Consider the following 23,739-nt stretch of genomic DNA (forward strand, 5'->3'; position numbering starts at 1 on the left):
GTGTAAGGGATATGTAGATATCCCCATACTTACCATATATGGTAACACTGCCTCTAGGGCGATTGGATTGTCCAATGGACTTACACGTAGCAGGTGGCTGTAGGCCACCCTTTTCTCTTATCTTTCTTTAGTACACCTGTTGTATTACTACTAGCTAGTAATACATTTGTTTAGTGTACTATTGGGAGCGAAAGGGCATCATAAGCCCTTTCACCTAGGGTGTTGCTTTGCATATGAATTCAATGGTTATTGTGCATCTCTGCTTTGCAATTCCCACCCCCCCCTTTAATCATTAGATTGATTGAATTCCCAAAAATGTAGGGAGTATCTATGGGCAGCAACCAAACTCATTCAAAGAAAGTTGGCAGTTGTTGTATGGTGCTATCAAGCAAGCACAAGCTTCGAAGACATTCTTTCTTTGGTCACCCAACGTTTGAGGTGGTGATATCAATGATCCGCTCAACGGCTATATGAATTACTATCCGGGAGATGCCGTACGTCTTCCGGCTTCGCGCTCTGACAAACACCCTGACTCTTAATCTTTTCATTCTGTGCCCGATCAGATGGTGGATCTCTGTGGTTTATCATTCTATTTCTTTGGAGACTCATCCCAAACAGAGAATATACTTCCCTCATCCGATGCATTCTCGTCGGGGTTAAAAGCTTTTTATGCCGAGTATTTCACCGCTCACAAGAAACCTATTGTTATGTCTGAAAGCTCCGCACCGTATCACTATGATCAACCCACCGGACTTCTCAGTACCGGGAATGACACCGAGATCGCCCGTAAATATCAGACCGATTCTAATGTGACACCCGCTGGCGGCGGAGTTGGGCAACTGCAAATCAAGCAGAGTTGGATGGAGCAACTGAGCGGGGTAGGGTCGGCTTCCGTGAGTTTTGTTCTGCCAGTTTGTCGTCTCTCGCCTTGACTGAAGACATGTAAGCAATATCCGGGTCTGATCGCCGTGTCATGGTTCAACCTGTTCAAGGACCGAAACGATCAGTTGATGGATTTCCGTGCCATTTATGGGGATAATGTGAGTGCGATTCTACTTTTTCGTGAGGCACGATCCGCCAGCTACCTTTCTCACGAGTCGATGCTCGTCCGCTTCTTCGAACACATGCGTCCCTTCTTCTGGTCACCTCTGAATTTGCAATCCCGCTTGACAAATGGTCTAATATGTTTTCCCCGCGGGGATAGGCGACAGAATCCTACTTTCGCTCAGTGGTTGGAACATCGTCTGGCCAGTCAGGTGGACTGCCTTCATCGACCTCTCGGCTATGTCTGCCGTCTGCTGTCATGCTTGTGTTATCCGGTTGCTTGTCGCTGTACCTCATCTGATATTTTCTGATCGCCTGATGGCTTCACACAGACATTCTGATAGGCACCTTTCACGGACGACGCGTTCCGACTTCGCCAATAAACACGATTTACGGAGTGATGGTAATGGATGCGTGCGCAACGCCATGAAATTTACGCCCGAACTCGAGTCTCAAACTGAAGCGCCGTCACGTTGCTTTGTATCTCATCTTTCTCACAACATATGTATCTTTTGCATTCTCAGCACACGATCTAACTCTCTATACAACAACTGATAAGCTGTGTAGCCGTAGGAACATACATAACCACTTTGGGCAGTAATTTAACACACGTATCACAAATCTGTCTTGGGGCAAGCGGTATCCCCGATCTATACAGTCAGTTCGTAGATGGTATCAGCGGTATCTTTACATTTGTCACGTCGACCAACTACAAACAATGCTCGAAGGCGATGGTTAATCAGGGTATAGGGAAGATACAGATCCAACTTCGAGTCAACCTCGCTTAATACCGCCATGACCCCATTTCTCAACCAGGAACGCGGTCATGTACTCGTGCAGTTCTCGATATGCTCCGCGCTGTTGGATACTATGATCGCTGTCGGTAAACATCCGGAAACGGAATCCTCGTACGCCTTCCTGTGTGAACATGTCTAAGAGATGTGCCGAGTTTGCGAAGTGAACTTCATGAGAAGGTTAGTAAGAGATCAGATAGATGCAGTAGTGTCGCACCATTATCATCGCCGGTTCCGTGTGCAAGGAGGAAGTCAACCTTCCCAAACGGCTGTACGTTATGAACGGAGGAATTCTTGTAGCCCCCGGCATTCGCCTGGGGCGTCAACATGTATCGCTCGGTATAGATAGAATCTATGGCTAACGTAAATACCTTTTCGAAGAGCTGATGAGCATGCTGACTTACCGTAGAAATGCCAATCAGTGACAGGAGCAACCGCCATGCCCAGAGTATGCACGCCCGAATCGCTCTCAATAGTCCGGCATGTCATATATCCGCCGTATGACTATAATCGCATCAGCACATGAATGAAAACGACGTCTAATAACTCACCCAACCCCAGATGCCAACTCTCTTCAAATCGATGTATTCGCGCCCGACCCACTCCTTCGCAGCCTCCACTTGGTCTCTCACCTCCCACGCCCCCAGATTTCCCCTCACCACCTTCCTGAAGTTCCTTCCGCGCCATCCCGTTCCCCGCCCATCAACAACAACCACCACATACCTCAGAGTCGTCGCTAGGTAATGATGCCAATCTCTCTTGAACCGGTGGGTGATCTCTTGCGCATTCGGGCCCCCATAGACGCGGAACAGCACCGGGTACTTGACGCGCCCAGAGTCGTCCATGTTTGGAGGACGCAGTTCAAGCGCATTCATCTCTACACCGTCGATGGTGATAGTGCTGTAGATAATCTGGGGCATGTGGTATTCCTGCAGTGTCTGATTCAAGAGCGAGTTATTTTCCAGGAGGATCTTGAAGCCTATTTCTCATTAGTTGTTTTCGCGACTGTAATGGCCCTGAACTCACGCGCGTCACCAGTCTTCCTCATCTCCTGCCAAGGCACTTCTGGCCCTTCATACGAGAGGGAATAATATCCACCCTGAGAGGAAAAGCTCGCCGACCAATACCCCGGCTTGCTGCCGTCGATCATCGGTGTAGGCGCCTCGAAAGGAAGTTCATCCCTTCCTTCCTCTTCCAGCGCTTGGAGCGCCGTTGCAGATGGCAGGCGGACAGAGTAGATGTATCTCTGTGTCGACGCTGCTCCTGGTCCGGCGCCTTGGAAGTAGACTACTCGTCGTTGAGAATCAACTTTAATGTTCTGGCCGGTGACTTCCCAATCTCCGTCCGTCAAGAATCTCGGTCTGCGAGATTGGGCAGAAGTGAAGAGACAGAGGTGGTTGAACCCCTTCTTGTTGGGGAGGATGTCGAGGTATGCTGTGTGCGGGTAACCCTCGAGCCCGTGCGTCGAGAGGGGGAGGACCCGTTGCTCGGGATCGATCCACCCACCATCGGCCCACTCGCCTCCTTCTCCCCCAAGTGTGCGCACAACAGTTCCCTCCAGCCCAGCGGATAGATTGAATAACATGACGCTCCCCTGGTCGGCAGCACGATTGACTTCCTTAACGAACAGGCTGGTGTTCCCCACCCAGACCACCTCCTGGATGACCCGGTCTTTGATATCCATTGTACTTGGGAGAGCAAGGGTGTGTACGGAAGTGGTGTCCGCCGGGAAGATGGCGTCGTACTGGGACAGGTCGAAGAGCATGGCGGAGACGTTGGGGTTCGCGTACCCCGGCTTGGGGTATTTCATGGTCGTCTGAATGGGTGATCAGCATATATGCGGGGAGCCATAGGGGATGGACAATACAAAGTCAGTATAAGGTTCCACGGTGTGTGCATCATCAGTCGGATTATACACGGGGAAGGTGTACTCATCCACCGCAGTCTCGTCACTCCTCAAGAAAGCGATTCTCCTCGAATCCGGACTCCACCAGAGCGCATAATCCGTGTTAAACACCTCTTCCTCATACACCCAGTCAGGGATACCATTGAACACAGTCTTGCTGCCATCATGCGTGACCCGGATAGGCTGTGTAAGAGGCGAAGGGTTGGGCAGGACGTAAAGGTCCGAGGCGTGTACGTAGGCTAAGGAGTTGCCAGAGGGAGACCATGCGACGTAAGATATTACTGGCGGGTCGGAGGGCGCAACGAGAGCACGGGTGCTGTTGGTTTTGAGGGAATGGATATAGTAGTTCCCGAAGGACGAGTGTCTCCATTGCTAGAGAAAGGTCAGTATGATGTTCTGTAAAGACGGTTGAAGATGAACCTTCTTATAATTGGTCTTCAAGAGAATATACTGCATGTCTGGGGACAGCTTCCAGGCATCCCAGTGGATTATTTCTCCATTTTTCTATACCAACATTAGTCGCTTTTCATACATCCCTGGTGCAACTTACATCTTGAGCTCCACCTTTATTCAGCAACACTCTGCTAGAATTCATCTTCAAATCCACGAGCTCAATGTCCCCGCTCGGATTAGTCTTCGCGTACACGCCATCTCCCGCCTCAGGCACCCAGCGCACAGCGTGGCTCCAGCTGCTGAACGTCCCGTTGAATACGTGATCCATGGTTATGGGTCGCCTGCCAAGGAGTACAGGGCCGACGCGGTAAGAGTACGCAGCGAAGGCGCCGATGAGTACCGATGTGAGCAGGAGGGCACAGAGGCATATGACGAGCCATCGTAGTGGTGAACGGGGCTGTATCGACCTTCATCAACTACGTACCCTCAGTGAATCGAAGAACTAACGCACCCGATCAGGCTGCACAGGATTTCTGCCCAGCTCCTCATCCACCTCACCCCCATTCTCGGGTTTGCCCAACAGTGTCTCGTTCTCCCCCGTATCCGGGTTATCCTTCTCCATCTCTTCAAGCGCCTTTGCCCGCTCTTCGTCGTCCAGCCCGTCTGCGCTGCTGGGGGCAGTGAAAGGCCCGTCGCCGAAGTACACCTTTGGCCGTGGTACCCGGGAAGTCGAGCCGTTCGATTCTATCGGTGCGGGGGAGACGTCTCTATAAGGTGGTGTGGGTCCGTTTTCGTCAGAGGCCATGACAAGAAATGAGAGGGTCGAGACGCGACAGTCTGGGGACTGTGCACCTACAGGGTGATATGATATAGCTTGCACTGTGTTACATACTGCGCCTCCGATCTGGCAACAGATATAGTGGCTGTGACGCTCCTATGTCCGTATCGGCGTTAGTAACTGGTGGCTTTCGACAGGATTCGTGAGAAGAACAACTCCATGGTTTGCCCGTGGACTGAGCGGTACAAAGATACATTCTACATTGATTTATATGTAATGATCTCCACCTCATACTAGGACAATATTCGGCTTAGGCGTCCAATCCAATTTCTTCCTGAGCAAGAGCGCTACACAACTCAGTGCCAGCAGAACCGGGACTTCCACAAGCGGTCCAATGCTAATCACCACAGTTAGCGTGTTTCCGAAAACAAAGTTTGAAGATGGACGTACGTCGCAGCCAGCGCCTCGGGACTTTCTGTTCCAAAACTCGCGACGGCAACAGCGATCGCCAGCTCGAAGTTACTGCTCCCCGCCGTGAAAGCCTGCACGACAGCTTTGTCGTATCCTCCTAGTGCCCTGCCCCTCCTGCTGCGGCCCAAGAAATACAGCCCGAAAAAGGTGCAGTTCCAGACGATTGTGAAGTATAGGATGAGGGGGACGAATATACGGAATACCGAGCCTACGTTGGCGGCGATCTGCTGGCCTTGGGCGGCGAAGAGCACTATGATGGTATAGAGGAGGCCGAGGAGGGAGAGAGGGGAGAAGTAGTGGAAGAAAAGATCCTGATGCTTGGAGCTGAGCATAGTCTTGATGATGAACCTGGTGAGTATGCCGGCCGCTAGGGGGATGCCGAGGTAGATCCCCACGCTGGTCGCGACACTCGAATAAGAGAGGATCAGGGCTGGAGAAGAGGAGCCGCCCAGAACGTTGAGGAAGAGCAGAGCGTAGGGAGCGAAGAGCACTATCTGGTTATCTTCAGCACTGAATCAGTGTGGCATTGAGAAATACGCACTTGTAGGACGGAGTTGACACCAACGAGGATCGCACAATACTGCGTATCTCCACAAGCCAGCCCATTCCAGATGAGGACCATCGCTATTCACTTTTGAGCACCCGTACAAACACATGTCACCACCGACGCACCGATACATCTGGCTACCCCAACCAGAATAACTCCCTTCCTCTCCCTCTCCAAAGCTGGCTCCGGCATCGTCGCCCAAGCCAAGCCGAGCATTACAAACGGCGCTACTACCCAATTGAGCAGCGCCGAGAGCCCAAGATGTATCCATATCCTGCGCGTTGAGAAGAGGGCGGGTAGGGACTCGTAAGAGACTTTGGTGAGGATGGGCCAGATCATTATCAGGAGACCAATGAGGATCGCTAGGTTTATTCAGGTTGCGGTTGGCGCGGAAGAGGGAGGGAAGGACGCACGGATTGAGGCGCCTTGCCATTGAGCTCCACCGAAGGCTCGGTGCACGTCGTCTTCCTACAGCCATAACACTAAGTGTTATGATAAGATAAATACGTAGAATTCACTCACTCGATATACTCCCAGTAACACTCCCAAGACCATAGCAAGAAAGACGAACAACGCCAAATACCGATCTAGGAATCCCAAGCCCTTGAACAGCGCTGTACGTTTCGTTCAGTCATGTCCCACAGAGCAATAATGCGACTGACATTTGACATCAACACCCTTCTCTTGTTCCTCCGTTCCTGCTGCCAAGCTGGTGTCTGGATCCATGGAGGCGAGCCCGTCGCAGAAATCGCAGTTGCGGCACGAGGGCCGCATGAGATATGGAAGGGCGTCCGAGGAGACCTCTGTCATCTCCAGGGGCTTGGTGGACACTGGCGGTGGACAGGGCATGTTGATTATCTTAGTCTATGATGGTCTACGGAGCAAAAGGATGGTGCTGAAGAAGTAAATAGTAAGAGCCATGGCCCTCCGAAATTCCTGAGGAGACTACCTCATAACCGGGGAGGTACTCGCGGACTAAAAGCATCCGGTCATGGGCGCTCCTAGCGCTTTGTCCGATCTTCGGAATCGGCGTTACGTACCAGTAAGAGTCAGTTGGGACCTCTCTGTTGACGAAACAATATGGGGGACATATCAGCAGATTATCAAGGAGTTTGCGCAAGAAAATGTATGATATGAATACATGTACTAGGAAGTTTGGACTAGATCTGATGGACTTGATGGATGGAGAGGGTTGGCGGATGCCCCCTGCGGTCAATTGGAAAAGCCTCTTGATTGATGTTTCCAAACAACGTGCTTCTAGGTGATCATCTTTCCAGTGGCTTGCGACTGAGATGAATCACATACACACAAGAACCCTCAGGAGGACGTATGGGAAACGTTGCAAGACTTCTTGTTTGCGCATTCCACGGAGTGTCTCTGCAGCTTAAAGTAAGACACGCACCGCGTTCAGCTGGAAGCGGTCATGTATCTGGGTTGTGCCAAGGAAGGGTAGAATTTAAATTTGTTCCCCAAACCAGGAATTGGCCGATCCGAGAAGGAATGAAATCTTTACGGCAAGCCATGGGACGCGTTCGCTTCCGGTGCCTGATAGAGTTCCGACTCTAACTGAGGTTGTTTCCTGAGCGAACTGCCTCGTCAACAAGACAACTGGGCGATAATCAAAGCGATGTCGAGCGTACATAGGAGGAAGGAGTGCGAGAGGAAAGCCGACGTTCTCGGAGATGGTAAGAGAAGCTCACGATCAATCGAAGCACGCGACCCCACAGAAACTGAGCTGTTCCGCAAAAGGATCCGCCTTTTTCACGACCGGAGGCGATGGACGCGGCGCGAAACAGGGACTGGTGAGCAAAACACCGGACGAAACTCTCTGTTCTCAGGTGCTTTGCCTCGAACTCCTGCTGCTCAACGACCACCCACAAAGCGTTGTCAGAACGCCCGGTGGGGACGGCCAAGAGCGTATCAGCTCTGTCACGATCTAGAACTAGTCTGCTCGAGGCTAGGCAGCAGGCGTCGTGGGAAGACACGGCCGGTACAACACTACCCGGTGGCACGCTTCCCTCAGGGCCTCCTCTGTCCGATTGGGGCGCATATATCTGTCGTACTCTTGCGGGCAAGAACTATCTATCTCTTTCTGTGCACCCGTCTACTTTGGTTGCTGGACGTGTGTCAACGCTGCTTGACTTGATTTACGACTTCTGGAATACAATTACGGAGCGTCGACTTTGTTCCAGCACGGGTTTGGACATTGAAACGCGCATATATCTATCTATCAGGCGCCCAGCGGTACCGTCTTACACCCTACCGGTAGCCAACGTCTACGTTCACTTACGATTACGACCTTCCAGCAATCACGATGCTCACGAGTACGTCCCCGATGGCCTCCCCGCTCCCATCCCACCCACGATCGCGCGCAACACTCCCCTCACATTCCTCGCAGCCCCGACCCCGTTCTCTCTTCACGACAGAAGCGCTCAACTCTCTCTCCTCCTCCCTTCCGCGCACATCTACCCTCCGGCTCAACCAGCGAAACGCCCCTCCAGGGACGAACGAGAATCTGGCACGACGTTCCGCCCATGGGCGTGGTCAGAGCCCGCCCCTTCCACCTCTGCCTCTTTCCGCTCCTGGCGTCTCGCTGTCCCTTGGGAGGAGCGAAGGGCGCCTCGCCCGAATATCGCTAGAGGAGGAAGATATCGAGCTCGACCCACCGCCCGCATACACCGCCCGCCCTCACTCGAGCGAGGCGTCGGTATCCTTTGGTCCGCTCAGACCATGGGGTACACCCTGGCAACCACCGCAGCTCTCTTCATCCGCCCCGTCATCCGCTGTCGACCTCCCGCCTCCGCCTTCGTTTAGGGATGGAGGGGCGAGATGCACGAGCTTAGGAGGTGAACTTGGGGAACTGCATTCTCCACCGGGGGTGGGAAGGGCGTCCCACCAGCAGACTGTCAGTGACCCGCTTGTACATTCCCGTGCCAGAGGACGAGCGAGCACGACAGACGACTCCTTCAGCTTACGTAGGGAGGAAGAACATCCTCTCCCGCCTGTACCTCCTCTACCCGTGACGAACCCCCACCAACACTCGCCCTTAGTTCAAGCGTCGTACACCCTTCCGTGGACAAACGAAGACTACGACTCTGATGGATCTTTCCACTCTGTTGGCTCGCAGCCGTCTCTTTCCCCAGTAGTAGCAACAGAGTATCGCTCTCCTTTCCTTCCGCCGCCTTCGCCTTCCTTCCCCTCCGCCACGTCCAGCGTCTCCCCATCCTCCGCACGACCCGCCCCGTCCCCCAGCTCAGCAGTACAAGAAAGCACGGGAAGTGCAAGTAGCGGAGGGAGCGGAAGCTGGCTGCCTTTCGAACGAGGGAGGGAGCGAGCTCGGGCGATAGGGCTCGGCTTAGGGCTCGGGTGGGCAAGTTCTCCCAGCGTGTTGTCTTCCCTCCCCACAGCGGCGTCAGAATCAAGCTCTAGTACGGGAACAGGCAGCTCGAGCACTATCACACCCAGGAGCGCGGTACCGAGGACTGCAGCGGGGAAGGCTAAGCGCCCCGAAGTGCGCGTACCCCCCTCCCCAGCTTGGCTAGACGAAGTGGACTATACCGTTTCTCCTTCTACTAGCTCACCGCACCCTGCCGGTCATCCTCATCCTCATATCCACACGCAAGCACCCACGGCTCATGCAGCTGGAAGGCACGGCTCACGTTCCCACACTACGCACAGGGAGCACAGCCCAGCCACATCGAGTCCCACCAGCCCGAGATTCGCCCTCCCTCCCGGAGCAGCACCGCCCAGCCCGATGACCGCCTTCCCTGACGTCGGCTGGCCGTCCACCAACGGAAGCGCTGCGGCTCCTAGTGAGAGGAGCGTGAGCGCTGATAGGCGCGAGAGGGACGATAGGGAGGGGAGCGGGTGGGTGTGGGAGGAGGTGGGCTGGGGATGGGTGGAGAGAGAACGGGAGAGGCAGAGGGCTGCTAGTGGGAGTAGTGCGCTGGGGAGAGAGAGGACACAGAGCGAGAGTGAACGGGTGAGGGAGCGGACCGTTAGTGGTCCGGGAAGGGACGTTGGTGTCCGAGAGGAGCACCCGAGGGGACGGACGATGTCCGGTCGTGGGAGGGATGGAAGAGAGCCTACCGTCAGGCGGCCCCCTGCCAGCGCCGACCCTGGCCGAGAAAACCTCGAACGTAGGACATGGTTCCTCCTTGAGCTGGACGACCTGGAGATGGAGCATGAGCGGGAGAGGGAGAGGTTCGAAAGGCAGGAGAGGGACGATACGCCCAGCTCGGAGCCGGTTGTGGGTAGACCGTTGATGTTGAAGGGTCATGTGCTGTTCTATCCTGAAGGATTTAGCTGTCCTAAATGTGGGTCTCCCCTTGTCTTTCTCCGTGCTTGTGCTCACAGTTGGCAGGCTATAACACCGGATATAAAGAGTTTGATCCCTCTCACCCATGCCGCAAATGCTGGCAGAAATACGGCCGTCCCTTCCGGCCCCCACTCACATCCGCCATCAGAGCATCGACGTTCCAGCGTCCTCTTCCCGTCCAGCGCCCACCGTCGATCAAGTCTTCTTCAGCTGCACCTGCAGGGTTGAGGTTAGGCGCGTGGCCGGAGAGCGGGCCTAGAGGAAGGTTCGCGGGTGCGTCCGGAGCGGGGTTCATCTTTCCCAAAGCGGCGCCGGGGAAAGGAAGTGGAGGGACGCCGGTGGTGTTCCCTACTCCTGCGCCTGGGTCAGCGGCAGCTAGGGAGAGGGAACAGGCGAGGGAACGAGAGCGGGAGCGGGAGAGAGCAAGAGAACGCGAGCAGGAAAGAGAACGGGAACGGGCAAGGGAGAGAGAGGAAAGGGAACAGGAAGGGAAATGCCCGGGGTGTGATGGTGCTGGTACCATCTCGGTGTTGTTTTTTGACGGCCAGGTATGCCCTACTTGTAGAGGTACGGGGATGGTTTTCCTCGAGGACGGAGTGCAGTGAGCTCTTGTGCACCTGTGCGAGGGTGGACGGAATGTGGACGGAAGGCTGAGCTTGACATGGAACTTATGACTATATCATGTAGGAGTATCTGGATAGGCACAGGACGGATTTCGGCTGCATCGTTCATCACCCACCGTCAATTGTTCATCGTACATTGTAATACTTGCAATAGGATAACAGTACATTGCGCGCCCTTTAGGCGTCTATTCTACGCATCGCCCTTCCCTCTTGACCAGGTAAAGTAACCAACCACTCATTCACGCCAAATACCTCAACGCCAACTCAAACGCTCCAAAAGTCGCCATATTAACAGGTACAGCCCTGACGACAGTAGGCCAAAGACCGCGCCAAAACACTCCCCAGCCCTCTTCTTGCCAGCTATGGACGGCGGTGCTCCACGTGCTCCTGTATGGGCCTGAACCGTCTGCGTCGAACGACTGGATGCGGGTTTTGAGCACGTCTAGCGGGAAGGTCGCTGTCCAGCCTATGATACCGGCTATGGCGCCTGCAAAGAGGGGTGTGACAGGGGAGGAGGGGGAGAGGCGGGTCGTCAGTTCGTACTATCCCACAAACATCAGCATCAGGAGATAGAAGGAGATGGGCACGCACGGCGAGGAAATACGGCCCATACCCGGCGTCGCGGAGCACCGTTGCTGTTATCCCTCTGTACAACCCTGGGATGCCGTGTTTGGAGTAGATGGTGCGGACGACGGACCAGGTGGATGGGATGCCAGTGGAAATAAGCGTCTGTTGACGGATCTTGATCAGCTCTGTGGGGGCGGTGATCGTCCTGCTCACATGTCAGAGCATAAATGGGAGGAGATGATGCGGAAGGGAAGGAGAGGGGGACGCACGATGCTGCGATGCCTGTGAGCGTGCCGGCTACAGTTACTTGCCAGAGGGTGGGTACTTGACCAGAGGCGGAGGACTGGAGTCGCAGGAAGTAGCCGTACCCGCCGAAGACCAGCCCGTTTAGAGGCGCGAGGGTTGCCATAGGTGATGCGATTCCCTGCCCCATCTTGCATTAGCATCCTCTCCCACATCCAGCATCTCACGCACTTTGAACAACCCGAGGAACTATCACAACATTATGAGCTAAGCAAATAGAAGGGAAGGAAATGCTCACTCGCTCCTCAGCGACTATCCTCCCAAACGTACTCCAGATCCCGTGCGTGTACTTGCCCGCCGTCTCCGGGTTCTGCAAACGGACTTTGACAGTGTCGAACGGGTAGCCCACTACGAGGCCTGCCATGCCTGCTCGACATCACAGGGTCTGTCAGCGAGCAGGAGAGGGGAAGATGAATGGGAGGACGCACCACCGACGGTGCCTGCTAGATACTCGTTCATCAGCAGCCGCCATTGTGGGAGCGTCGTCTTGCCCACGTCTCCGTCGCCTAATGCCGCATGGGTGATGCTCTTCTCTTCTCGGGGATCTGTGGGAAACGACATGACTTGTGTCGCCAGCAGACAAAGCAGGAGTGCATTAATGAAGAGATTATAGCAATAACAATGGTGCATGAAGGAGACAGATAAGTCATGCACTCTCCATCTCCCAGCTGGAGAAGACAGGAGAGCGCCCGATAACAGGGGAGTTGACCTGCCTCTTCGGGAAGTTTAAGAAGGTTAAGCCGGAGCCGAAGGAGAACCGGGTGGCTGTGATGTATTTCCGAGATGTTCGATCGCGTGTCGCCGAGTGACCGAAAGTTTGGACGGCGCATACATTGCACATTGGACAACAACAACGACAACCAATAACCACTTCCACCTAACATACCCCGGCCATGCCAGGCCGCCCTCGCCCTCGTCTCAGACTGCAGGGATGGGACCCCCTTCTCCTCCTCTCCCAGATCATCATCCTCCAAACACTACACTACCTCACCCTCGCCCTCCTTCTCCCGCCCCTGCTCTCCCTGCTCACAGACAGCGAGTACCTGCAGTATCTAGGAGGGAGGGGGACAGTGGGGATGGTACTCGATTGGCGGGAGATGGCGGGGAGGAGAGAAGCAGGGATGGGGGAGTGGGGCAATTGGGGAGCTGGGAGGGGGAACCAGGACTGGGCAAGGGCTGTGGATCCTAGACGAGGGTGGGTCATTGGTGTGGGATGGCTCTTGGGAGCTTGTGTGAAGTGCGTATACCTCTTCTGAGATTCTAATAAATGCTGATGAGAGACAGTATCACTTACTTGTACTATGTTATCCGCCGTCCGACGTACATCCTCGACTTCTCCCTCACCCTCATCTTTGTGCATATTCTCATAACGACCTCCTACTCGCACTCCCTTCCTCTCTCACTCTTCTTCTGGCTCGTTATGGGTATATGTATGTCCTTCCCCTGCAGAAGCTAGTGTCAGAATGCTGAACAGGGGCAGGCGCAGCCGTGATGGTCGTCTTTCCGGAACAGCTTTGTGTGCGCAGGGAACTGAGGGAGGGGATTGGGAGTGTTGCTCAGCAGCAGCAGGACGAGGACCAAGAGAGGATCGAGTTGGGAAACGTGGGTGCGGTATCGATTGATTGAGTGTGAGGAATTGGAGGTGTGGAGGGTTGGGCAAGAGATGTACGATAGCATGGGTTAATGATAATGACCGTTCTTCATCTCTCAAAGTCACCCAGTTGATCGCCTCTTCCACCAGGTCTTGACATGGGGCTACTGCTGAATCTCTGACCAAGAGTTATGTTTTAGCAACGGTCCCCTCAGGCGATGACGAAACCAGCAACCCAGAGATCCGAACTGGGTAAAATAGAAACCACCTCACATATAGAACAAAAAGGACATGAAAAGGTATTATACATCCCGCACCCGCCCTGGGATCAGCTCACCCTCTCCAAACCCTCTGTGCGCCCCCACCCAACACACTCTTCCTCCTCCCGGCACCCGGAAGAGGCAGCAAATCCCTCGCACTCAGGCGCAGGCTGTCCCTTCCTCCCTTCAAGCCTGTGCTCTCTCTTGCTGCTTTCGGGTCCGCACTACGCTGGGTGCTAGCACGGAGTCCATTTGGATTGCCTTGGAGGGTGCTGGCACGGAGTGCTTGTCCGACTGCTAGAGGGGGATGATTGGAGACAACAGGGGGGGGGTCGTTCTCTTTCTCCTTTCTACCCTTCGTCACTTTCTCCGCCTTTAGGGGTACGGCAGCCACCCGTACACTCCCACTCGAGTCCCCTTCCGCGAGAGTAGTCACTTGTTTCAGTGGGCTCCCCACGATCGGCCTATAGTCTTTCAAAGCCAGAGCGCTCTTCCTCGGGAATATCGGTTTGGAGGATTTGTTTGATTTACGGGTCTTCGACCCACCCAAGGAGGTGCGTTTGTGTGTGTGCGAGGTGGCGGGGGAGAGAGATTGACGTTTGGCTCTCCGGCGGTGAGCACGGATGGGGGAAGGAGTGCGCGGGGGCGAAGATGGCTGTTCAAGCATGGAAGGAGGGGGATATTGGACCGCGCTGGGCGATTCGAGTTCGTCTTCGTCGATAGCGTGTGCGAAGCCCAGCAGCGCAGGTGCAGGGGTGGAAGTCGTCCACCCTCCCATTCCGGGCATGCCGAACCGCGCGCCGCCTCTGCTCAGCTCCGCAACTAACGACTCCGCCTCCTTCCATGGAACAGGCGTAGGCGGCAAGTCCTCTAATATCGCCTTCAGTGCTGCTTTCCGTTTCTCCTCGTCTAGTTCTTGCCTCTCTCGCTGTAGTTGCGCGCGCTCTTTGCCCAACTGGACGGCTGCTTCTGTCAGCTGCGCCCGGTCTTGTTGCAGCAGTTGTGCTTCTTCGGTCAGCGCACGGCGTCGAGTGGTATCTGGATCATCGCTATTCATGAAAACACCAAACCAAGTATCAGCATCGGTGACGCTGGGTCGGCGAGATAAACGTACAGAAAAGCGTCTGAGGCCCTCCCCTTAGTAGCCTGAAGCGCATACTGTTCCATAAGTCTCTGTCCCCTCTCCTCCCTCCCCCTCGCCTCGGCAAGCTCCTCCTCCACCCTCTTGATGTTCTCCGCCAATCTTCGTACTTCATCCTTAGCCGTCTCCAGCTCCTCGTTCGAGCTCTGTGCTTGCAAGGATGCAAAAGAGGAAGGTTGAGCTGCGAGCCGGTCTGATATAGAGTGACAGAGCTCCAGCAACTTCGACCTTGCGTTGCGAGCTTGAAACTCAGGGGAGTCACTAAACACCAGCTCAGGGGTAAACAGCGCGCTCGGGAGTATGGGCGGTTCACTGGGGTTTAAGAGGGACTGGAGGGCGCGCGCGGTAACGAGTAAGGTGGCGCGGAGCGCGTCATTCTCTTCTACAAGTCGGACGCGGTGGGACTCGGTTTCTTGCAGTTGAGTCTCAAGGAGGGAATCCGTCTGGTGGTGTTAGCACCACAGTTCGAATAACAACAACTAAAAGTACTCACTGGTATGGAAAGTGTAGAAGCAGTTAGGGGAAGATCCACTCGCATGCCGCTTCCCAGAGCACCTAACCGAGCCTGCTCGGCCGCAATCCGCTGCCATCGTTCGGCCATTCGCTCCACTTCCTTGTCACGCTTACGTAGCTCGGCTTGGGCATGGCCTCGCACAGTCTGGAGGGTACTTTGTGCCCGGGTGAGATGGGAGGATGTTTGCTTGTGTGCTGTTTGTTCAGTTTGGAGGGACTTGGTGAGCGCACTAGCATCACATCAGTTAGACGAAGGGAATGCTGCTCAGATACATACGCCAGTCTAGCAGATTTCGCCTCGCCTTCCCTCTCTGCTCTATCTTTCCCACATGTTTCCTCCTCATATCTGGCTCTCCAGCGTCCCCTTTCCCATTCCGCAGTTCTCAGGCCCGCACCGACTTCTTCCAGACGAGCCATATCCTCGACCCTCTGCTGCAATAATGTATGCAGACATTTCTCGATTACGGTTTGCTGCTCCTCCGGGAGAGAGAGGAGTGAAGAGAGGGACGAAGAGGGGGGGAGGAAACCATGTGACTGAAGTTGGGTGGTGAGGAATAGGAGGAACGAGGATGAATCTGGTTGTGTAGATGCGGAAGATGTTGCGGACGCTGTGGATGTTGATGCTGGGGTGTGGGCGGCGACGGGTGATAGAAACCTCACACGGCCGGGAGTGTGGCTTGTTGGTGCTGGCGTTGGAGTCGCCATCGTTGCCCTTCACGTCGTCGTCGTCGTTGTAAATGTCGATGTCGCCGTCAACGTTGACGCATTCGGAGACGCGTCGTCCAATTAATCACGTGAGGGCCTTTCTAATACACTGCCACTAATCCACGTGAAATGTGAAGAGCCGCGTCCCGGTGTGACATCGGAAAATGATCAGCACCGCCCTACCGTTGTAACCATCTTGAGCGTACCCCGCCTCTTGTCGCTTGTTCTCTCTCCACCATCATCATCCCTGTCTGCTGTGTTGTTTGGCCTTTGTCAGGTTCACTCCGGATTTTCTTATATCTCTTTCTTAGCCGACCGCTCTCCATTCCACTCATTCATATTCTTGCTCGTTTTGGAGACTTAATCCTGCACTTTGCGCCGAACTTTCACACTACGCAACATACCCACACCAACCCTGCAAATCTCTAAGCACCGAGTCAACATGGTCATGCTTCTGCTTTCCTCTCTTCTCCTCGCTCTCCCCACTCTGGGGATGATCGCCCCCACCACGCCAGATAACAGTGGTGTCTACCCGGCGGGTGCTAACTGCCCGATCGCGTGGAAGACGGACGACTCAGGCCTCTGGAACAGCTTCGAGATTCAGCTCATGACAGGCTCTAACAGCCCCATGACCCCACTCGAGAGTACGTGCTCGTTTCCCCCGAACCAAACGCGTGCAATGCTCACGGGATACCTAGTTGTTGCTACGGGTCTGGACGGAACCACCGCGACCGGCATCACTTCCTTCTCCTACCCTTGTCCGCAGGTCGACGTCAACGCGGCAATCTACTTCTACCAGTTCACCCAGCCAGGCCAGTCAAACATCACCTGGACTACGAGGTTTACTGTACGTTCTATCCCTGTTCTTTAATTTGGCCGTCACCAATATCTCTCCCGCAGATCGCCAGCTCTTCCGGCGCCACCGTCCCCGCACCAAACCAGCCTGACAACATCACCCCCGCTCCTTGGGGTGTCGGGAAACTTACCGGTGCTTCGGCAGCCAACGTCACCCCCGGCGGCATCAACGGCGCTGCTGGCGATGCTCCTACCACGAACACCGCGAACGGCGCGGGTGCTGCCGCGACCAGTGCTCCCACAGCTGGGACAGGAAACGGCTCAGGCGCGGGCGGTGCTCAGTTGACTACCGCCGCAGGGGACGGCACCGTTCCTGGTGCACAGCAGTCCAGCCAAACCAGCTCAGGCACTTTCGTCCCTTTCTCGCCCAGCCAGAGCGCCTCTCCCAGTGCTCTCGCGAAGAGCGGTGCTCTCAGGTCTACCAGGTTAGGCTGGTCGGACGTGCTCGCTGTGGCAAGCGCGGTTTGGTTGGGTGTCTGGGTGATGTGAACCCTTTCGCCTCCTTTTGTCATTTGAACATGTTGGGCTTCGTGGAAGGGATGGAGAGTTTATTTTACCTATGGACACTGCCCGAGTAAGCGGGTTATTACGTACCGCACCATTGGTGCAGCGTCGGGATGTTAGGTAGTGCCTGCCCTTGCCTTTTGGTAGAGGGGGATAGATGGAGGACGAAACCGACAATAACATGTTCGTTGGGCCTCACAGACCTCTAGTCTACCTGAACTCCAAACGCGCGTTTTTGCAGTATCATGTGCCGAGTTGTGATGTCTAGATCTAATTGGTAAATTGAGTGGTCACGGTGATCCCCTCCCTGCGCAATTGCTCCACGACCAGCTCACCCCGCTCCCCCCAATCTACGGGTCGCTTTCCTTCGAAGTGCAGCTTACTCAAGAGATCCGTCCTACCTTCTGACTCCCACTCGGTACGGGCCATGAACATCAGCCCGAGATCTGTAACGGGGAACTGGGGCGGGATATCACGCGGGCGGAAGACGTGCCTCCTCGCGGGGTCGACGAGGTACGGGTAGTTCACAAGCCGGAGGGTGTGAAGTGCCGGAAGGGGAATTTGCCCACCTTGATTCCAGAGAGATCCGGGATGTGGCAAGGGGAAAAAACGGATCGTCTTTCCTAGTTGGCGCAGAAGAACGGTGCAGAACTCGACGATACGTCCTTGCCCGTCGGGGGGATATTCGAGCGTGAGCACCCGGACGTCCGATACGAGGGGAAGAAGCTTGCTGATTAGTGTCTCGTCGGTGTTGGCAAGGCTGATATGACCTTTCTTGATCCAGAGATCGCCGCCTGTCTTGACAAACGCCGGGCTGGTGAACGATTTTCTTGCGTTGTGTAGACGAGGCGTGATGATATGTCGTAGGATACGCTCGCCAAGTGAGTTGGCCGGCAATGCAAGGTCTTCTAGCTTTTCCAAGGTAATCGCTCGTGCTGACGACTGGGTGTGCTCCTCCTCCGACATCCACTCTTCGCCGGTCGTGCTTGACTGGATATCCAAGGCGACTAGCTCCTTACAGGACGCTAGATACTCTAAGAGCGAGTCCGCACTTGGGAATTTGATTAGAGAAATGCACAAATGACGGAGGGTGTTGGAAAAAGGTGATAGAAGCGCCATGTCTTTCAGTTCGATGTGTGCGCCCATGCCGTCGAATTCAATGTCAACAATGCGAGTATTGTAAGCCCAGAGATATCGGAAAGCATCTTGCCATTCGAAGAGCGTGATTTCAACATGGAGTTCATAAGGCTCGCTACGCCTGGCCCATTCTATGGCTTGAAGGAGCGTTTCTGGTCCAGATACCTTTCCGTGAGTCCAAAGCAGCGGTGTGGCAAGCGCGATCTCTTTCCAGCGCTTGCTCACAGAGCATATAGCAGCCGGACAGGTTTCATGAGGTGTGAGTCTCCATTCGTCTCCGTGAGCCTGCTCGGAGATGCTGAAGATATCGGATATGAGCTCAAATGGGAGGCGGTCAATTGGATTGACGGAGAAAAGAGCAGTATCTTGCGGCTGCGCCATGGAAGGCTGTCCAATCATGAACGCTTGAGTGATACCCGAGCAGCGTGCGGATCCGTTTGACTCTAATTCAACAGGGAAGGCTGTGCATTATTGTTGCAATCTCGCGATTTTCTAATCCTTCACGTGTCCATTGAATTGCAAAGATGACAGATATTGTCGAGAAGAGCGAAAAGCTTTCCCGAGTGCAAATGCCGAAGATGCCTTGTTTGGCCCAGCACAGTGATAAGAATCGTGATCGGGTTGAATAGAGCAAATTGCGACGTGAACGAGTCGAACGAGGGGTGTTATTAATAGTAATACGAGCTGTGCATGTAATATGATCTGTAGATACTATCAATGCCATGTGTAATCGTGAGATACTAATTTCCGATGGTAACCGTGCCCTCCAATAGAGTTATACGTTGAGCGGTTCATTTCCCTGGAGACGAAATATACTGGTTCCGAACGATTCGATTACGGTCGTGCCATGCTCTCGCAGGGTCTTCGCAACGGCTGGCCAAGTGGTCGGTTCTACCGGTCCATCAATTTCGACTCTTTCGAGTACAGCGGGCAATGATCCGGTGTATGTGGGGACGTATCGATCATACAGTGCATCTACAGTGCCAATCCTGGGAACGTTGCACATTCGGAGGTTTCGTAGTCGCGGTAACATCATCTGAGGCGGATCCGTCCACTCGTCTTCTGAGAGAGACATATCCGGAAGAGGGAAAGCATGTCTCTTCATCCCCAGGCAATGTAAAGCATAGTCGCAGAATGTTGGCTTCAAGAAGTCTGCGGTCCGATTCGACCAAATAAGTGTCAAGCTTTCGACCTCGGGAACTTGCAGTAAAACAATGTGAACACCCAAGGGACCTTGTTCAGAGGAAAGGTCCTCCCGTACAATGAGAGTGTTGGCAGGGGATGGGGCAAAGTAATGACCTCTGATGGAAGAATACCGTAAACGAGGCGCCAGCAAATATTGTCGTACGCGCTCGCACAGCGCATTCATCGGTAACAGTATTTCTTCGAGTTCCTCCATCAGGAACCAATCCGGACGTGATATCCTAATTTCATCGACAGACATCCATTTTTCATCGGTGCTGGATGATGATAAATCGAGATATTTTAGCCGTTGGAATAGCGAGAGGTTTCTTCGAAGGGCAGTACAATTCGAAAAGCCGATGTTTGCGAACCGGAGACTGCGGATCGTGTCTGGAATCAGCGGCGCGGGCTGCGCGGGCGTGTATATGGTGGTCCCACAAGTCATTCCAAAATGCATGGTCACGATGCGGCTCAAATGCGGTTCTATGAGCGCGTTGGAGGCAGCGATTTCGGTTGGCGAAGACAGGATGATTGAGATATCAAGCTCCTGAGCACCGCTTCGCTGAATCCACATTTCGGCAAGCGCCAGAGTGCGCGGTCCCAGGATTCGTATGCGCGTCCATAACTGGGGGGTGCAGAGCGCGACCTCGTTCCACTGTTTGCAGACTGAACGGAGGACAAACGCACAACTATTATGTCGAAGATCGGGCGGTGTTGTCAATGCCGCGTTATAGTTTTGTTCGCAAATGATGAAGACATGAGATAAGAGTTCGAACGGCAGGGTTTGGATATAACATGTGGTGGTGCTTTGTAAGTGATCCGCGACAAATACGGAATCGAGAGTCATGGCAGAGGCATGTTGCTAGAAGCGGAATGATCCGCGCACAACGGAGGAACGCCCTGAAGAAAAAATGTTATCTCAGCCACGTGCAGGATATATTGTTGCCGACTTCCCTGGCCTGTTGTCTGAGAGGAGCGAATGAATTATAAGAAATCTCAGTTCTAGGTAATAGTACATTATTGCACTGACAATCACTTACTCAAGTTGCTTATCGTAAGAAATGGAGGACTAATTCGAAGGCCCCGAAAGTTGCCATGTTGTAAGGAAGGCACTCGATCATTGCAGGACGGACACCTGTCCAGAATACTCGCCAGCCTTCCTCCCTCCAGCACGCCCGAATGGTGCTCCAGGTGGTCTTGTATTTGCCTGCCTCAGCACGATCGACGGACTGCATGCGTGTTTTGATGACATCGAAAGGGAAAGTCGAGAGCCAGCCGACGATGCCGGCAGCACCGCCCGCGATGAGGGGAGTGAAGGGGGAATGAGGATTGAGTCTATGCAGAATCTCATACTAACAAGAGCGAGCATATCCCATGAGCAAATGGGTCAAAAGATAGATGTATGCGGCACACACCGTGAGGAAATATGGCCCTCCACCAGAATCTCGCAGTGCAGTCGACGTGAATCCCCGGTACAGCCCAAGAGGTCCCCTTTTGCGCCAAATATCTCTCACGACCGACAAAGTGCTCGGCATACCCTGGGCACCGACCAAGTTCTGTTGGCGGATCTTTACGAGCTCCACAGGGCCTGCAATAGTGGAACCTAGCACACCAGCCAGTGTACCCGCAAGCGCTATTGGAAGAAGTGGCGGTCGCTCCTCAGGTGTGAGATTAGGGTATTGGAGGCGCAAGAGGTAGCCATATGCACCGAAGACGAGCCCATTCAACGGCGCTAGCGTGATGAGGGGTGAGGTCATCCCCTAGCTAATGGGTCAGCCTGGACAACGTCGAAGTGGTTTAACAAGCCTACCTTGAACAGTCCGGTGACTTTCTCCTCCTTTACAATCAACGTGAAGGCATGCATCATGCCCCGATACTTGTGTGCAGTATCTGGATTTTGGAGACGGACCCGCACTGTGTCGAATGGGTAGCTAACGATCATGCCAACCGCGCCCCCGACAGTGCCCGCGATAGACTCGTTGATCCATGCTCGCAACTCCGGCGAGTACGATGCTAGCCATCCTTTGCTTCTATGTTGACTGACATGCGGATCAGGTTGCGAGAGAGATTGGGTGACGTCGGTGTGCCCGAATGCCGGAGGCGCTGGAAGCTCGGACATCCAATGCTCGAGCTGGCTGCAATCGTTCTATGCTGTGTCCCAGACAGTTCAAAACATTGAGACTGCAGTGTCTATTTAATCAAGTTATTAATAACGAGAGTCTATGATCGAGCCATTGGTTGGGAGGGATGGGCGGCAGATGTCGAAAACTGAAATTTGGTGATGGCCGTGAAGTCGGCGCGTCACATCGGCGATGCACGGATCCCTTTTGAGTCGGGACTGAACGACCAGAAACAAAAGGAACGCTCTTTTCCCTCTCACACTTCTGTATATCCGTTTCTCCCCCCACCTGGAGTCATCTTATTTGCTTAGTAAATGCCGTATCCCACCATACCAAAGAGGAAGAGAGCGAAGCATACTCGTCGACGTGGACCTCCGAAGGATCCGACAGGACCATGCTACATCGAGCGCTTGCCACTCGAACTCTTATCCGAGATTTTTACACTCTGCGAGCGAGATGAACGGAGGTTGGGTGGAAGCGAGATCCCCGTCGATGAGTCATGCGCTGTCCGATTCTCCCTAGTGAATCGGTTCTGGAGGAGAGCCGCTCTGTGTACGCCTGCTCTGTGGACAACAGTCTGCATCTCAACAAACCACCATATGCATCGTGCCGTACGGTGGATGGAGCGAAGCAAACGACGCAATCTCACTGTTACGATGTTTGCTACCCATCCTGTGACGGTGCACTGAAGTTTTCGTTGCATTTTACCGGAGCTGTATCGAGTCGAGACACTCAACATGAACATGAGCAAGCACCGAGTCCGACGTCCGTTCCCGAACTTAGGTATTTCCACCGACTTTTTACGAAAGCTGCAGCTGGCGCATGTCAAATTTTCCCGGATTGATGACCTTTTCTATGCAATGTACGACTGTTCCGGACTGGTGTCTCTCGATCTGTCGTATTCATCTTGTTTTCCCCCATTCCGTTCTGCCGTTCGCCGTCGTCTGGAGCTAGCCAAACCAGTTTTCAAGCTCCAGAGCCTCGAAGAATTCATCTTTCCCTATGATTATACGATCATCACATCGTTCCGCGACCGCGTAGCCATGCCATCCTTGCGACGGTCCACAATCCTTGACAAGGGGTTTACAGCATCCACCCTGCGACATCTCGTCTTCGGCGACGGCCTCCCCAAAGATGCCGATGGTTTGCCGATGGCATATTGGCCTCTTCAATATCTGCTGAAGTTCCTCCCTGAAGTCGAATCGTTCACAATCCGCGCCACGGTTCCATATCTGGACAACCATGCCGCCCTTCTGGTCACTGTCCTTGGCACAGCCCAATCTCGTCGCTTCTTCCCCGCTCTCCGTATCACCCCGGGGATGGATCAACGGCACTGCTTCCCCCTCCCCCGCCTGCGTTTTCTCAAATTAGAAAACTGCAGGATTGTCCAACTCGAGCGGCTCTTCCCACGATATACGACAAATAATGGCATCGAGCTGCCCGTTCCGATTCAGAGGATCGACCTCGACACGCTGCCGTTCGGGGACAAGGCCCGCCAACAGTGGTTGGAAGAAGAGTTCGCGAGACTTGGCACTAAAGTCATGCTGGGTCCTAAGCTTACCACGGCAGAGGCCCTTTCTGACGTCGCTCAGTGATGCTTCGTGGCAATGCAGTTCACACTATCGCTAACAATTGACTTCGATGATTGTTGCTGAAACGTCACTTCAATATGTACTAACGTGTTTTGATTGTTCAATGGCCGGCAGAATGCCAAGGCTGAGGCTAATCCCGTCAATGGAGTTTCTCCTGACCGTGTTACCCGATGGCAGATCTGTTCCTGTGCAGGTTACCACGCACGTGCTGTTGGGGCCTATATATCAAACCACTACTGCATATACATTATTTGTGCATCTACTGTCGCTTTCCGTACCTGGCAACATTGAATCTGCGCGGTATTATCCACATGAGGACAGATTCTGTAATATTGTTAGTTGTGAAGCCGCTCCTCGCTTCATCCAAACACTAGTTTCGATTAGGCAACAACAAT

At 54.0% G+C, this 23,739-nt stretch overlaps 11 protein-coding genes across 11 annotated transcripts; 4 read left to right on the forward strand and 7 right to left on the reverse strand.

Moving 5' to 3' along the window:
- Window positions 1-1,730: 1,730 nt before the first annotated feature.
- DACRYDRAFT_21292 (dipeptidyl aminopeptidase) lies at window positions 1,731-4,971 on the reverse strand. The gene is made up of 9 exons (XM_040772328.1): window positions 4,649-4,971; window positions 4,295-4,594; window positions 4,165-4,248; window positions 3,706-4,116; window positions 2,865-3,654; window positions 2,390-2,817; window positions 2,243-2,342; window positions 2,056-2,190; window positions 1,731-2,006 (listed from the first exon to the last, which is right to left on the reverse strand). Exons 1-9 carry the CDS (start codon window positions 4,940-4,942, stop codon window positions 1,819-1,821), a joined length of 2,730 nt encoding a protein of 909 aa, XP_040630774.1. The 5' UTR covers window positions 4,943-4,971; the 3' UTR covers window positions 1,731-1,818.
- Window positions 4,972-5,203: 232 nt separating this feature from the next.
- Window positions 5,204-6,738, reverse strand: DACRYDRAFT_94069 (arsenical-resistance protein ACR3; the record flags this gene model as incomplete). The annotated part of the gene is made up of 7 exons (XM_040777196.1): window positions 6,596-6,738; window positions 6,456-6,547; window positions 6,347-6,401; window positions 6,059-6,295; window positions 5,928-6,010; window positions 5,366-5,880; window positions 5,204-5,312 (listed from the first exon to the last, which is right to left on the reverse strand). Exons 1-7 carry the CDS (start codon window positions 6,705-6,707, stop codon window positions 5,204-5,206), a joined length of 1,203 nt encoding a protein of 400 aa, XP_040630775.1. The 5' UTR covers window positions 6,708-6,738.
- Window positions 6,739-7,782: 1,044 nt separating this feature from the next.
- Window positions 7,783-11,029, forward strand: DACRYDRAFT_115186 (uncharacterized protein). The gene is made up of 2 exons (XM_040769947.1): window positions 7,783-10,249; window positions 10,297-11,029. Exons 1-2 carry the CDS (start codon window positions 8,248-8,250, stop codon window positions 10,854-10,856), a joined length of 2,562 nt encoding a protein of 853 aa, XP_040630776.1. The 5' UTR covers window positions 7,783-8,247; the 3' UTR covers window positions 10,857-11,029.
- An 84-nt stretch (window positions 11,030-11,113) lies between these two features.
- On the reverse strand, window positions 11,114-12,305 carry DACRYDRAFT_106040 (mitochondrial carrier; the record flags this gene model as incomplete). Its single annotated transcript, XM_040768188.1, has 6 exons — window positions 11,114-11,416; window positions 11,466-11,646; window positions 11,711-11,865; window positions 11,916-11,933; window positions 11,983-12,110; window positions 12,173-12,305. 6 exons carry the CDS (start codon window positions 12,303-12,305, stop codon window positions 11,114-11,116), a joined length of 918 nt encoding a protein of 305 aa, XP_040630777.1.
- Window positions 12,306-12,637: 332 nt separating this feature from the next.
- DACRYDRAFT_115188 (uncharacterized protein) lies at window positions 12,638-13,414 on the forward strand (the record flags this gene model as incomplete). The annotated part of the gene is made up of 3 exons (XM_040769948.1): window positions 12,638-12,981; window positions 13,029-13,174; window positions 13,225-13,414. The coding sequence occupies 3 exons, from the start codon at window positions 12,638-12,640 to the stop codon at window positions 13,368-13,370; spliced, it is 636 nt and encodes a 211-aa protein (XP_040630778.1). The 3' UTR covers window positions 13,371-13,414.
- A 132-nt stretch (window positions 13,415-13,546) lies between these two features.
- Window positions 13,547-15,954, reverse strand: DACRYDRAFT_14867 (uncharacterized protein; the record flags this gene model as incomplete). Its single annotated transcript, XM_040771058.1, has 5 exons — window positions 13,547-13,583; window positions 13,673-14,644; window positions 14,710-15,179; window positions 15,230-15,479; window positions 15,527-15,954. The coding sequence occupies 5 exons, from the start codon at window positions 15,952-15,954 to the stop codon at window positions 13,547-13,549; spliced, it is 2,157 nt and encodes a 718-aa protein (XP_040630779.1).
- A 254-nt stretch (window positions 15,955-16,208) lies between these two features.
- On the forward strand, window positions 16,209-17,523 carry DACRYDRAFT_77691 (uncharacterized protein). Its single transcript, XM_040776283.1, has 3 exons — window positions 16,209-16,598; window positions 16,653-16,801; window positions 16,855-17,523. The coding sequence occupies exons 1-3, from the start codon at window positions 16,397-16,399 to the stop codon at window positions 17,296-17,298; spliced, it is 795 nt and encodes a 264-aa protein (XP_040630780.1). The 5' UTR covers window positions 16,209-16,396; the 3' UTR covers window positions 17,299-17,523.
- A 60-nt stretch (window positions 17,524-17,583) lies between these two features.
- On the reverse strand, window positions 17,584-18,831 carry DACRYDRAFT_106044 (uncharacterized protein; the record flags this gene model as incomplete). The annotated part of the gene is made up of 1 exon (XM_040768189.1): window positions 17,584-18,831. One exon carries the CDS (start codon window positions 18,829-18,831, stop codon window positions 17,584-17,586), a length of 1,248 nt encoding a protein of 415 aa, XP_040630781.1.
- Window positions 18,832-19,225: 394 nt separating this feature from the next.
- DACRYDRAFT_115190 (uncharacterized protein) lies at window positions 19,226-20,479 on the reverse strand (the record flags this gene model as incomplete). The annotated part of the gene is made up of 1 exon (XM_040769949.1): window positions 19,226-20,479. The coding sequence occupies one exon, from the start codon at window positions 20,477-20,479 to the stop codon at window positions 19,226-19,228; it is 1,254 nt and encodes a 417-aa protein (XP_040630782.1).
- Window positions 20,480-20,605: 126 nt separating this feature from the next.
- Window positions 20,606-21,870, reverse strand: DACRYDRAFT_21297 (mitochondrial carrier). The gene is made up of 3 exons (XM_040772329.1): window positions 21,443-21,870; window positions 21,048-21,392; window positions 20,606-20,984 (listed from the first exon to the last, which is right to left on the reverse strand). The coding sequence occupies exons 1-3, from the start codon at window positions 21,749-21,751 to the stop codon at window positions 20,682-20,684; spliced, it is 957 nt and encodes a 318-aa protein (XP_040630783.1). The 5' UTR covers window positions 21,752-21,870; the 3' UTR covers window positions 20,606-20,681.
- A 120-nt stretch (window positions 21,871-21,990) lies between these two features.
- On the forward strand, window positions 21,991-22,712 carry DACRYDRAFT_94075 (uncharacterized protein). The gene has a single exon (XM_040777197.1). The coding sequence runs from the start codon at window positions 22,067-22,069 to the stop codon at window positions 22,439-22,441; it is 375 nt and encodes a 124-aa protein (XP_040630784.1). The 5' UTR covers window positions 21,991-22,066; the 3' UTR covers window positions 22,442-22,712.
- Window positions 22,713-23,739: the final 1,027 nt, after the last annotated feature.

Source organism: Dacryopinax primogenitus, assembly GCF_000292625.1.
Source record: "Dacryopinax primogenitus strain DJM-731 SS1 chromosome Unknown DACRYscaffold_5, whole genome shotgun sequence".
Classification (NCBI taxonomy): domain Eukaryota; kingdom Fungi; phylum Basidiomycota; class Dacrymycetes; order Dacrymycetales; family Dacrymycetaceae; genus Dacryopinax; species Dacryopinax primogenitus.